This window comes from Temnothorax americanus, unplaced genomic scaffold (genome assembly GCF_048541705.1).
Source record: "Temnothorax americanus isolate GAGA-0224 unplaced genomic scaffold, ASM4854170v1 Scaffold38, whole genome shotgun sequence".
Classification (NCBI taxonomy): Eukaryota; Metazoa; Arthropoda; class Insecta; order Hymenoptera; family Formicidae; genus Temnothorax; species Temnothorax americanus.
In genome coordinates, this window is record NW_027509526.1 from 375,481 (window position 1) to 390,605 (window position 15,125).

General features: G+C 32.3%; 2 protein-coding genes across 3 annotated transcripts in view; both read left to right on the forward strand.

Moving 5' to 3' along the window:
• The window catches only part of LOC143902167 (E3 ubiquitin-protein ligase rnf146-like), a 250,938-nt gene that overhangs the window by 53,820 nt on the left and 181,993 nt on the right, over window positions 1–15,125 (forward strand). The window lies entirely within an intron of this gene.
• LOC143902070 (alpha-glucosidase-like) lies at window positions 3,249–14,758 on the forward strand. 2 transcript variants are annotated; one of them, XM_077414773.1, is made up of 9 exons: window positions 3,249–3,378; window positions 4,569–4,739; window positions 6,289–6,626; window positions 8,183–8,308; window positions 9,853–10,260; window positions 11,026–11,281; window positions 12,312–12,507; window positions 12,857–12,997; window positions 13,886–14,758. In XM_077414773.1, the coding sequence occupies exons 2-9, from the start codon at window positions 4,580–4,582 to the stop codon at window positions 13,956–13,958; spliced, it is 1,698 nt and encodes a 565-aa protein (XP_077270899.1). In that variant the 5' UTR covers window positions 3,249–3,378; window positions 4,569–4,579; the 3' UTR covers window positions 13,959–14,758. The 2 variants fall into 2 exon arrangements, with proteins under 2 accessions (XP_077270899.1, XP_077270900.1); XM_077414774.1 differs by having other exon boundaries at window positions 3,279–3,438.

Below are 15,125 nucleotides of genomic sequence, written 5' to 3' on the forward strand. Positions count from 1 at the left end.
CCCCTAGCCATAATTTTAATAACGCTTGGGTCCTAGCCCAGTTGAGTTCCCCCTCCTCGGAACGCTGTGTCGAAATCTTAAATCTAGTTTGGTTTTCGTTCACCGTTGTCTCCTTCGGGTCGCTTGGCAGTCCCAGTGAAGCATACGGCTGCAAGGTCAGGCATGACAGTACGAGTAAAGCAATATGCAATTGGATCCACTACTTATTTAACCTCATATATCAGAGCAAAACATTCGGCAAGCCCTTATTTTCAAGGTATGTACGAAATCCGGAAACTTCAGGGAATATTTTAAGACATGAATAATGTATTATCATGTATTATTCGTTGAAAACCTCGGCCGTGGCGATTTGCATCATTCTATCTTTTTCGTTTATTAGATGTAAACAAGGATAGAATGACAATGGCACGCTCCGCAAACGCACATTTAGAATGACTTACTTCTTGTAAAGTGTCGGTAACCTTACTTGTTTTTTTGTACACATGTCCCTTATTACTGTATATTTAACATATATCAAATTTAGGTACTTATCTAATACTTGTTCTCACGAAAGGACCACCTTACAATAGATGTTTGTCAATAAATGTTTGTCGGAGTGAAAAGTGGTACAGGACTTTTTGACTTGATTTGGTTTTAAGAATATACTGTTGCAATAATATTCAAATTTTTTTAAATAATTGTGTACACATAAAAGCTTCAAGAAAATGTATACACAAATATTTAAAGAAATTAGGATATTATTGCAATAGCATATTCTTGAGACTATATCAAGTCAAAAAGTCTTGTATCATTTTCTCCTCCAACAAGCATTTATCAAGATATAAGCTAAATATTAAAAAAATTACCAAATTTTTCTTGAATATCTCAAAAAGTATAAGGCAAATAAAAATGTTTTAGACAAAAGTTGTTTATATTAATTAGTAGAAAAAAATGATGTAATAAAAAAAGAGAGTTTTTATTAAAAAAATTTGACTTAGACCCTACTGGGCTCAACATGGGTTCCAGACTCAAAATCTAATAAGATCATCCATTATTCCTCTATAAACCCTCCAACTTTTATCTGAAACATTTTTCCAATAAACCAATACTTTCTGAGATAATTAGTGAAGATAATTGGCATACAAAATAAAACTCACCTTGTATAATTAGATATAAATAATAAATACAGTTTTTGTATTATGTTATAATGTTATTCTTTATCAGTGGAAATTCATACAGTGCAGAGTAGCATGGAGCAGTTTTGACGAAGAAAGAGATAGAAAGATAATATCAATATTATTTTCTTAATATTGAATGTAATATTATTATTAAAAATAACAGTTTGATAAAATTTAATAATATTTATTAAAATGTTTTAATTACAATATTAATATCATTTTAAAATTGTATGTAACAATACTATTAAAAATAATTTAATAAAATTTAATAAAAATTATTAAAATGGTTTTTTAATTCCTAGCAATATTATACAAATATCACGCAAATATTATAGTAATTTTACCGTAATATTACTGATATTTTGCAGTAATATTACCGCAATATTACTGAAATAAATATCAGTAATATTACTGATATTCATTTTCGCGGACATTTTAATATTACTGAGATATATCAGTAATATTACTGCAATATTTTTGATACATTTCATTGTAATATTGCAATCGAAAAATAATATTGCTGCAATATTTCTGCAATATTATGTGCTGTGTGGGATATTATACGTACTAATTTAGTAGAATGCATTTACGTACTGCTTCTGTGTACATATAATAGATATACATATAATAGATATAATGTCAATATTAAAAATGTGTGCAGTTATTTACTCTTTCTAAACTGAATTTGCTTCTTAAGATGATTTTTGAAAAATTATATATTTGCGCTGATTGTGGCATATGTAGACTATATATAACACTTACATCAAATTAAGAAGTAGTCTATCACGTAAGGCAGTTGGCTCACGATCCAGAGGTCCCAAGGTCCCGAGTTCGAATCCCACCAAGGTAAGTGTTTTTCAAATACGAGAAAATAATTATAATCATAGACTGCATTTTAAGAAACAAATTTAGTTATAAAATAATAATAAAATTTTGAAAAAAATAATTTTTTTTATGCCGGATGAATATTGGAAATGTAGTGCCACAACATTGCTGCAATATTGCTGCAAAATTGCGCTAAAATATTGCCACAACATTGCTGCATATTGCAGCAATATTGCGCAGGGTAGGACATAGATAGATTGCTGCAGCATTGCAGCAATATTACATGCAATATTGCAAGCTTGCCGTGCAATATTGCTGCAATATATCGTGCTGTTAAGGTAGGTACAAAATTGTTTAAAGAAATTTTGCTGTACGTCGTTTAGTTTTGCCCCCAGGAAAGGAAAAGTGACGCGAAGACTTCAAATTGAAAAATGCCAGGACAAACTCGACACTTTGCCTGATTGACACAATTTGATCTGGAACTTATTTTTTATTTTCTGAAACTAAACATATATTGTTTATCGTGTATTTACAAAGTACAAAAATTCGGAATTAAATAAAACAATTATTGGAAATAATGAGAACAAAAATTGTTGAACATTCAATTATTTTCATCTAAACTCATGTCTAAAAAACAATTTATGCAAGTAAAATTCGCGATTAAGGTAGTTCTCTTGTCCTTATACTAGAGAAAATCAATTTTCTATAGATTTTCTTGAAACTGTGAATATACGTTAATTTAGATGTGCTTTATGCGTGGTATAAATTTCAGTACTTTTTCCGGTATAAAAAAATAAAGATACTGAGCCTCAAAGTTTCAATTTTTACCAAAAAAATTTTAAAATTTAATTTTTTTTAACGGCTGTTAAATTTTATGGAAAATTAATGGATTTGAAGTAGGAAACCTTGCGTACGTAATATAATATATATGTGGAGGGGTAAAAACCATAGTAGTGTAAGTCAAATTTTTAAAAATATTTTGTCGTGTGCATAGATGCAATCTGTACAATATATAAATTACATCACTATGGTTTTTTCCCTCCATATATATATACATTTATATATATATATATATATATATACAGTTTTTTTTAAATATTTCTTATTGTTAGTCGATTAATTTTTGCGTTCTATTATTTTGAGAGACACTGCTTTAGTTGTTGTTTAGTTGCATTGATGACTTTTTATCTTAAAGGAGTTAGATAAAAAATTTTACTAGAAAGAGAGAGAGAGAGAGAGAGAGAGAGAGAAGTATATATCTCGCGATTAGATATATATTAATGTACTCCGCGTAGAATTCATTGCGTTGTGTGCATGAAACTCTACTCGACCGTAATTACATAACGCAGCTATAAAAGAGGAAAGATTCGTTTGCTTTTCAACAGTAGATCTTACAGTAAGTGTTTGAGAAATCTGTATTAGTTTGAACGTAAGCATTTGTGCCGATAAATTACTAGTAAGTACGCAAATTTGTAGAAATAATTGTATTGCTAGTTACCATTTTACAAACTTTATAATAATACAGTAACATAAATTAAGTTGCTGTTACATCGAGATGTCTCAAGATACCTTTTTATATACAATACTCTATATACAATACGAAGCGATGTTAAAACGACAATAAAAGACACGTGATGTACTCTAATATTAAAGCGATAAATTATATAATTTATTTTACTTTTAGAAAATTAGAAAAAATATATTTAAAACATTGTTAAACGTATCGTAATAATTTTGTGTAATTTTATTTGATTTTGATAAATAAATTATCACAATTTATAATTTTGAGATCGTTATTGATTGTGATGTTAAAATATAACGAACAACTGTTTATACAGATATCTCGCAGCTTACATAATACATCGCAAGGTTGTTTGCAATTTCAGTCCAACTTGAGTTAATAGAAAATGCTTGTAAATAAGTTAGAAAAAGTATATCTGAATCAAAAATGTTTCAGGTTTTATTTACGTTTTTTGATAAAATGTTTCTAAAATAAATCTACAGATTATATTTTGTTTTGTAATATTGCAATACAAGTTTAAAGAGTTTTATCAGACATTATAATCAACAACAAAGCTCAAGAGCTATTAATATTTAAAGACACATGATTTGTTATTAAAGATATTATATTTTTTGTAGCATTAAAAGAACAATTTAAATCAATATGTTCATCAAATAAAGTTTCAGTCATTAATCAAGCCATTAGTTACTTTCAAAATTAACAATTATCTTAAATTTGTTTTATTTCCGATAAGTCTAATGTTAAACTTCCATCTTTTGTTTCTTACGGTTTTTAAAATAAACTACGATTAAGATGCTATTTATTTATAGAATAATCCTCTATATGCAAATACTATTAGATGCATATTTATTGACGTTACCGCGCATAAATAACACAGGCACACAAAAAAATTGTTATGTTTGATCCGGAGATTAGACCATAATATTCTTATGTATTTTGACACTCTGAAACCGAATTTGATGTCTAAATTGTTCTATCACGTCACAATTTTTTTCCGACGGAAAATAGCTTGATTTATCAGTATTTTTGTGTGCCTGTGTAATTATTTATAATTTACTTTTAAGATCTAACAAGGATGAACAAGAACGGTGTAATAACGCTTTGTACGATACTACTATCGTCCAATCTCGCATATAGTGAATCTAGTCCAAAATGGTGGCAGGCAATGTCTCTTTATCAAGTTTATCCCAGAAGCTTCAAGGATAGTGATGGTGATGGTGTCGGGGATCTTAAGGGTATGTTTTTTAATTTGCAATAAAATCCTAGAAAAATGTATTGTAATTTCTATAATATAGAGATAATATAGAGCAATACAATTATACGTAAAATAAAAATATATCATTTTAAATAGTAAGATAATGTAGCATTTAAAAAAGATTAGACTTCCGTATGCGACCCCCCTCCGATTTTGTTCTACTTTTGTAGGCATGGCACGCAGTACATACTACTGAAAGAAGTCGAAAGCCCCGCAGTGCTAACTTACAGAAATTACTATATTTTTGTAATATTCAAATTTTTATTATTTAGCTAGATTTTGGATTTTTGCACTGCGAATGCGAAAAATCGGTTTTTTGGATAATTAAGTAGGTCAGTGCGTACGTTAGAACGTAGTTTAGCTTTATAAAATTGGAATTTGAAATGTAAGTTATATTTTTGTGGCAACTAGATTAGTTATCTGTCACATCGTGCGTCATTGGAGCGCTGTGATATCTGGATTAGCTATCTACTACGGATGCTTTCTATTTATTAACACAAGCTATCATTTGTTAACACTTTCCATTTATCAGCACAAATATTGTTCTATCTTTCTTTACATTCAATGAGTAACGAAGACAAAAGAACACTTGTGTCGACTTGTTTCAGTAAATAGAGAGCCTATATCACGTGCTTTTGAAGTGTGTGCATGCACCTGTTACAAAGTGTATAAGTGTACACCTCAACAATTTTCTTTTTAGTGTTGGTTTTATAACTGTATCGCTATGAGAAGATTTTGCGTAATTATCGAGTGAGTTTGAATGCTAACTTGTATTTATTTTCAGCTTTTGATCAACCAAATTTTAATTTCAAGTTTTTAGAAATATAGATTTAGAGTTGGATTAGTTTTTTTATGTGAGAGAGGGGCGACGATTACAATAAGGGACGGAACCTACACTGCATTCACGCATATACTTTTCCATCCACACAATTGCAATGGGGGGTGGACCTTGCTTCCTTTGCTTACAGGGCGAAATGAGATCTATTATTGTAATTTTACGTGGGTTTTCAACTTTCCATGCGAAGAGAAGATATTGTGCATAAGCAGTCAGAAAATAAAAAAATTAGCAAAATAATACAAATAATTTAAATGTTTAAGAAAATAGTCATTTCCGCAAGTTGGTACTGGGGCTTTCAACTTCTTTTAGTACGTACTACGTGCCTGCCCAAGTAGATAAAAATTGGAGGGGAGTCGCATACGGAAGTATTACCCAACAACAAATTTTTTATCAAATACGGAATCGATGTAAAAAATCTTTGACTCAATGAATAAAGTTTTTCTCTCCTCTTCTGATATTTTGAAACATATTAATTATATGTTATAAATTTTTTATATTTTATATTAATTTATACCTTGACAATTTAAATCGATTACAAAACATATATAAGAAAAAGTTAAGTACGTTTGAAAAAGAAATTAAACGTTTATTTATTTATTTAATTATCAATCTATTTATTTAATCGCACATTAAAAGATTATCAGAGAAATATTTCGTAAATATAATAAAATTCAAAAATTTTTGTACACAGGTATTATAAGCAAATTGGAACATCTCGCCGAGTCAAATGTCGATGCTTTCTGGTTATCTCCGATTTATCCGAGCCCGATGGTCGATTTTGGCTATGATATTTCCGATTTTCGCAACATCGACAAGAGGTTTGGTACTATGAAGGATTTCGAGACGCTCTCAAAGGCCGCGCATGACGCGTCGATGAAAATTATCATGGATCTTGTTCCCAATCACTCGTCGGACAAACACGAATGGTTCCAAAAAAGTTTGCAAAGCATAGAACCTTACACCGATTATTACATATGGAATAAAGGCAAAGTGCTGCCTAATGGAACAGTTACGGTGCCGAATAATTGGGTAAGTAATTAAGGTAACCCGAAGCTTATGTTCGTAACATGACTAAGGACAACGGAGACTGACGACGCGAGAGTTGTGCTTTGTGAATGGACGACGTTGTTAAAGTCAATAAATTAATCTAAATCCGAATACGCGAGTTTATTATACAGTATTATATACACTGGGCAACAAAATTATCGCAACAAAAATTTTCGTCAAAAATTTGCCCAACTTCAAATAAGCACAACATTGTTTGATTTTGAATTTAGCCTTCCTTCCTCCCGCCATTCTTCCAAAAGTAAGGACGTGTTTTTTCTTCGAAAAATTGCATACTTTGACACATTCTACGGAGTAGAATGAATTTTTTTCGTAACTAATCATAGCAACCATCGTAAAATATAGACTTTTCCCTGCAAATTAAAAAAAAATAAATCCGTACGATTTTTTTTGCCGAGTTATGGCTTATCAAAGTTACCTATGCATTTTTGTGCATTCAATCACCGCCAACATTAGCATTACCCGATGGACACTACGGGGAGGTTGCTGGTCGGATTTTGCCCATCGTGTGCGTGCGTGCGTGCGTGCGTGCGTGCGTGCGTCGTGTTAGCAGAGATTTGCACAAACTAATTTTTATTCAAACGAGGCATTGTTACGATTTTGTCTTTTGTTTTCTGAATGAACGATACAATACAGTGACTGCAATACTGTGAAGTTTTGTAATACTGAAGTAAGTAACTTCACAGTACATTAATTCTTTAAGTAACTTCACAGTATTGCAATCACTGTATTGTATCGTTCATTCAGAAAACAAAAGACAAAATCGTAACAATGCCTCGTTTGAATAAAAATTAGTTTGTGAAAATCTCTGCTAACACGACGCACGCACGCACGCACGCACGCACGCACGCACACACACGATGAACAAAATCCGACCAGCAACCTCCCCGTAGTGTCCATCGGGTAATGCTAATGTTGGCGGTGATTGAATGCACAAAAATGCATAGGTAACTTTGATAAGCCATAACTCGGCGAAAAAAAATCGTACGGACTTATTTTTTTTTTAATTTGCAGGGAAAAGTCTATATTTTACGATGGTTGCTATGATAGTTACGAAAAAAATTCATTCTACTCCGTAGAATGTGTCAAAGTATGCAATTTTTCGGAGAAAAAACACGTCCTTATTTTTGGAAGAACGGCGGGAGAGGGAGGAGGCTAAATTCAAAGTCAAACAATGGTTCCTTAAAGTACAGATTTCACCCTTTAAAATGAAAAAAAAAAACTTTCAGATATGACAATTTTTCGCGGAGTTGTGCTTATTTGAAGTTGGGCAAATTTTTGTCGAAAATTTTTGTTGCGATAATTTTGTTGCTCAGTGTAATACACATGCACATGTAAGCACATTTACTTGCAATGTGAAATAACTCATTCAAACTGAGCAATGCTACTAATACCCCGACTAGTATAAACGCAACGTTCTTTCGAATATCCTTGGTATACTTGACGTTTTATATAAATGTAGTTTTAAATGGATAATTGGATATAAAACGGAATGATTGAACGATTATCTGCACGTATAGGTGAGCGTGTTCGGTGGATTAGCATGGACCTGGCGTGACGAACGACAAGCATATTATCTCCATCAATTTGCACCGGAGCAGCCCGATCTCAACTATGAAAATGAGAACATAGTGAACGAAATGAAGGTATATAGCACGAAATAACTATCGTAATTAAGTTTGGCTCAATGTTCCTCATCCTATTCCTTATTTTGATAAACAAATTGGTTTTTATATAAAGTTATAATTTTATATTAATATAATATGTTGCAAAATTACAATTGTATTCTCATGAGTCTCATAGTACGAATCACATAAACGCTAGAAAGCGCGGTAAATTTCCAATTATATATACTTATTGTTAAAAGATAGCTTGTGTCAACCGAACAATTTTCATATTTAATAATTTAGAGGCAAAATTCCCCCGATAAGTGGCCCACGTGCACCTCGATATGAAAAGAAATTATCAGTAATAAAATATCTAATTCTCTCGATTGGAATCAGAACTTGAATCAAAACTGATATCGGATTATCTTGTTATCTCGTGTTGTCTTGGGTAATCAGTGATTGCTAACAGCACAACAGCAAAACAGCATGCAACGTTGCATTTGTTTTTTTTTTTACACCAAGGGTAATTAATTCGCGGATGACATATCAAGGCCTGTTAAAATATATGTAAAATGGACGGACAAGTGTAATTAACTGATGCTCGAACGCAATGAGCGTAAAATTATGATCGCGGAATAAATCAGGAAGCGGACGTACAATTTGCCAATTTTTCAAAAGTGTGGATATTTAAAATATTGCACGTCCAATGCAAATTAATGCGATTTCATGAGGAAGATGATCGATAATGATTGTCCGACTGTACGGTGACAAATGTCCAGCGGGCATAAATCGAGATAAATTTGACGAAATTCCAAGTTGTGTAAAATGTATCTTTCGTTTGTTTTGTTATTTACGTAACAACAATTTTTTGTGAGTACCTATCCTATTCCGTATATTTTACTCGTGCATGACAGATGTTGAGGTTTTATTCAATTTTTTTCCTTTTGCAAAATTGTTCACTAACGGCAAGATGCTTCCTCTTATCGCAGCCTCAAATATCCCCCTTCAGATCCCTCTTATGTCACACAATTTTCTCGGAACATGCCATTCATAATATAAAGCCAAATGGAACTGAGAAGCAACTACAGTAACTCATTTATTCTTTTTTGTAAACGTATTATCTTTGATATTAGCTAATCGGGAATGACTTTTGTTCAATTTAATTAACAACATTATAGCAATAACACTTATCTTTCTTTTTTCATGTTTTTTATTAAATAAATCTAATAAAAAATTACATTTGATACAAAATAATCACTTGAGCTAAGTAATTAATCATATAATATACATGATCAATGCAGTACTGTAACTATGTTACAGTATATTAATTGTAATTTTTTCCATTTCCTAATATGCATGAATTAATTTTGCAAACAATTTAATTTTGTGTAAAACATAAAAAAATAATTAATCAAATTATTTCATAATTTTTATATGCAAACCATCGAATGTGCTTTTAATGGAGAATACTGTATGTAGCTTATTGTTATAGTGGTTTAATCCACTTGAAGATACATATAAATCGGAAAAGTATATAGATGTTTCGTTCAAGCATATATCGTGCTGTCTACTTCTGCCCTCAGGATATTATGAGATTTTGGCTCGATAAGGGGGTGGACGGCTTTCGGGTGGACGCGATACCATTTTTGTGCGAAGACGTCAGATTATTGGACGAACCACTTACGGGTAATCCAAATCCTAAAGACCCCGGCTACACGTATAAAACATACACCCAGCATCAGCCGCGCACCTATGAAATAGTCAGAGGATGGCGAGAAGTGATAGATGAATATACGGAAAGAGTTATGATGATGGAGGCTTATGCAAACATGACGATGACGATGAAGTATTATGTGTATGGCGCACATTTTCCCTTTAATTTTGGTTTTATTACCGATACGAATAAAGATTCCAAAGCAACTGATTTCAAGAGATTGATCGATGGATGGATGGTAAACATGCCTGTTTTGAGAGGAACTGCTAACTGGGTGGTAAGTCGGGAGAAACGTGTATTTCGAATCTAGAAAGAATCAATTTCCAAATATCGCTTGTGATTAAAGGCTCGACATTTTTTTTAAGCATATTACGCAATATGCTTTTTTTGGAAGTACATTACCATTCGAGATGCGTATATCTATTATACATGTATAAATATATTTAAGAAACGTATAGAGGAGTGTCAATAAAACAACTTTTGATTAGAAACTTATGTTCTCCTGAGTCAGTACAGACCTTTGAATGTATGGAACTCGGATAATATACCAATGAAATGATTGTAATCTGCTACTCTTGCACTATCTTGTTTTCATTAAGGTTTTGAAAGATTACACTAGAACAAACTAAATTTACAAAATGTGTTCGAATTGGCGACCTCCACATTCAATACAAGCATTACATCGTCGAACAAACTGACGCACTCTTTCAAATATCCCAGGTATTTTACGTAATCCTTAACAAAACCTTAATAAAAACAAATTAAAGCTAGTGAAAGAGTAGCAAATTATGATTATTTTATTAGTATATTATCCGAGTTCCATATACATTCAAAGGCCTGTAGTACTGACTCAGGATTACTTCGAAGAATATAGGTTCCTAATCGAAAGTTGTTCTATTTTGACCCCTCTATACGATCCTTAAGTTTGGCAGTAATCTTTTGAATTACTTTGTATATACATACACGCATCTTGTGACCTTTACTTTTAAGATTAATAATAAAGTCGATAATGTAGTTTCACAAAATTATATTCTTTCTACAGGTTGGAAATCATGACAAATCGCGATTGGTCACGCGTTATGGACGGCAACGAGCGGAAGCTTTAACTATTATAACTCTATTGCTTCCGGGAGTGGGTGTAACTTATAATGGCGAAGAAATCGGCATGGAGGACACGTGGATCTCATGGGAAGACACCAAAGATCCACAAGGTTGCAATGCCGGCAGAGATGGTTTCGAGAAAGCATCTCGGGATCCCGCAAGGACACCATTCCAATGGGACGACACCACTTCGGCTGGTACGAGTTTATTTTTTCCCCACCCCCACACTCCCCTCCAGCACTTTCTAAAATCGCTATGTTAATCTATCAGTTAGGTCACTTAGGTCCACTGAAACGCAATTTAAGCTGATTATTATTTGTCAAAACTATTCACAGAAGTTCAGAAGTTGAAACTAAGCCAATTGCAAAATTTTAAGCTATTTTTCGTTGGTCCAATTAATAGAATATTTGAATTATTGATAGAACAATATGTAGCTTGTTATTTTGTTTATTAATATAATAAACAAGTTTATTAATAATTTTAAAGCAGAGAAATATTATCGACTTTTTTAAACATCGACCAAGTTAAATATTACTTCACTATAACGTTTGCAAAACAAATAGATTTCTTCTTAAAAAAATCGATCAAATAACTATCGACTTTTTAATAAATAGCAAGAAATTTCTTTTTAATACACTGAAAAAAATTTGTTAATCCCAAAAAATATTTAATCCGATATGAGCAACTAAACATTTTAGTAAATTTAACTAAATATTATTTGAATTAATTAATTTTTGTTTAAAAAATTTTAAAGGTCGACATGGATGCACCATATCTTTTTTAGTGCGACTTAATAATTGTTGAAACAACTAATATTTAGTTAACTAATGTTTTGTTCTCAGTGTATAACTAGTCACACTATAAAAACTGATTCACATCGAACATATAGTACGCCGTTTCAATGTCAGTCTCGTGTCATGGCCCACATATTAAGAATCAACACGACGTGCTTATCAAGTCATGCGTCACATTTTGAGATCACGAAAAAAATGGGTAAAAAACTATGTAGCTGAAACAGGTTGTTCATCGATCGTATTACAACATCTTGTCGCTGTCAGTTTAGATTTGTCATTTGTAGTATTGAAAAGGCATTATGTTTTATTGAAATTATAATATCGGGCCATCATATACCGCAATATTGAAAGTATAATTATATGAAACCAATATTATATAATTATAAGACTTGTTAAATAAGAAATATAAAATTTATTTTAATTATAATTTTAGGATTTTCTACAAATCCAAAAACGTGGCTACCAGTTAACAAAAACTACGTGACACTTAATTTAGCTGCGCAAAAGAAACAGAACAACTCCTACTACGCTCTATATAAAGCGGTTTCTGCTCTACGAAAATGGCCTGCTGTTAAACGTGGAACCTTAACCACGAAATTATTGAACGATGATGTTCTCGCTTTTACCAGGTAGGATATATACCTACATATATATTATTATAGCCTCGACATTTTTGTATTAAAATTTTTGTCTTGAAATGTTCCAAGAAATCTGCCATTAAGAGAAAGTGCGGTAGTTTTAAGACACCTTATATATTATATAACAAAAATGCACACACACACACACACATGCAGTTATTCTTTAGTAATATTATTAAAGCGCGTTTTATCATATGTATATTTAAAAATATAGGTATTTGATCTTTTTATTATTGCTAGTATCTATATATTTTTAATATTTAATTTTCCTGGCGAGATAACGTAACGCTTGAAAGTGATTAACGTCAATAATAAAATCATAATGTGCTTGTTATTACAGGAAAGCTAATGGGCAGCAATCGGTTTACGTAGTGGTAAACTTTGCAGATAAAGAGAAAACTGTTGATTTATCAACGCTTGTTCACGCATCAAATCAATTAAACGTTTATTATGCCACTACAAATGCTCATCATCTTATTGGGTAAGCATATTTTTTTCTTTGCATATGGCACGCTAAGGTAAAGCTCCACAATTAGGGTCTATACAAGAAATTAATTGGGAAGAGGTAAATTTTATGTATTCCTGCCCCCTGAATCCAAAACTGTTAATAAAATTTGAAGGTTGCTTATATTTCCTAAGATATCGTCATGAAAATGAGAAAAAATGCGGTAAATATTTAGTATTAGAAAACCGTCAATTTTCATAATTTTGAAATATGTCATTAAGGAGCGGTAACCTCTTTCCCTCTTATATGTGTACTGTCTATACACTCATATTTCAGCAAATTATTTTCCTTAGTATTGACACAAATTCGTATTTTTCAAATTTTTTTGTTTATAACTTTTAAATAAGCAATAACCGTCGATTAAGTTATAAGGAAAAGTTACAGTCATATCTTTGATAACATATATTTCAAAATAATCATATTAAGGCAATTGGAAGTGGCTCATCCTAATACTAAATATTTATCGTGTGATCCACCTACACAACAATTGGGCTGGGTTAGGTTAGTTTTTTTGGAGGTAAAGCCGCCCGCAAGGGGGCGGAACCACGGTCGTATATATACGGTATCATAGAATTACATACTATTATTCATTATATTTTCTTTGTTAATAACTTTGTAATATGCAACGACCCACAACTTTAATCAACAGTTGTGGATTCAGGGGCCAAGAATACATAATAAAAATTTACCTCCTCCTAATTGATTTCTCGTATAGGCCCTAATTATGGAGTTGTACCCACGCTAATTACGCGCGTTATAAAATAAAATACATGTTATGGTATTGAAGCGTAAGAGGCGTATTATATGTCATTATCTCCTTATCTCAAAAATGTGTGTGTGCTCATGTTTATTTTTTCTTCATAGGAATATTATCAAAAATGTTCGTGCTTTAAAAATTCCTGCATCAGGAGCTGTGATATATACTAATACTGCGTAAAACTATGTAAAAAATCATAGAAATGAATATTCGAACGAGGCGTTATTTTTGTACTTCAGATAAAAAGACAAAATTACCTTTTATGGTCATTTCTTACATCCGTGTAACGCTGCTGTTTTATTTATCTTATTAAGTTTTTATTAAGATGTTCTATATTTATCTTATTAATTGAATTTGTTCGGGATCGCCGTGTTAGGAACAATATTCGCAAGTCTCGTCCACAATCCTCCTCCTTGTACCACGATAGCTACATCGCTGAGATCACGCGCACCGAGCATCTTCTCAAAACACCGTTCCCATCGGTCGCCGTATCGATCACGCACATACGGTATGATCGCCTAAATTTGTCAATACGCTCTTACCGCGCTCGGCCTCAGTTCGCTGCCGAATCCCGCGCTATACGCGTCTTTTGTAAACGGCAGCCACCGTCGTGTTCGAGCTTGTAACGCGCCGAACCGCCCGCTTTCAATAAAATAAATTGAGTTGCATTTTAAACGTATGTGAAAGTCATTCCGCCTTGGTGGACGAGCCTTTTGTTAAGGCTGTATCAGCTATAGAACAAACAGAATTTATCTGCGAGAAAAATAATGTTACGCTTATAGATATAACAGCATAGATAATGCCTCAAATAACAATAAATTATTAAAGGAGGAATGATTACGTTAGAAAAACAAGACATGCTAACGTTAAATGTTTCAAATATAAATTGCGATTATCATATTTCTATGGACATGTATAATACTATAACTTCTATGTATACATATAATACAATATACGTAATAAATTTTTCGATTATGTTACATGCGTAAAGTCTCTAAATAAAATAAAATTAAAGTTTCAAAAAGTAATCATTATCATCAAGAGACACGGAAGTGTCTCGCGTCAAGCCGTCAAGTACACGTGCAACGCGAGACCGCCCTTAGTCCAGTCGACAAGTACATTTGAAAATTGACTAATTCGGACAAAGCTGGAAAAATTTTAATTGCTTTGTTCGGGTGTCAGTTATGACATACTAAGTTTCCAACCTCCCCCGTGGTGTGCTTCGGCCGCCATCTTGGAAGAAAGGGGTGAAAAATCGGTTTTTCGCGAATATCTCGGTTTTCATTAGACTTAGGCTAAAATATCCCAGCCGGAACGCTGACGTCGATTCGACGTCTAACCGACGTC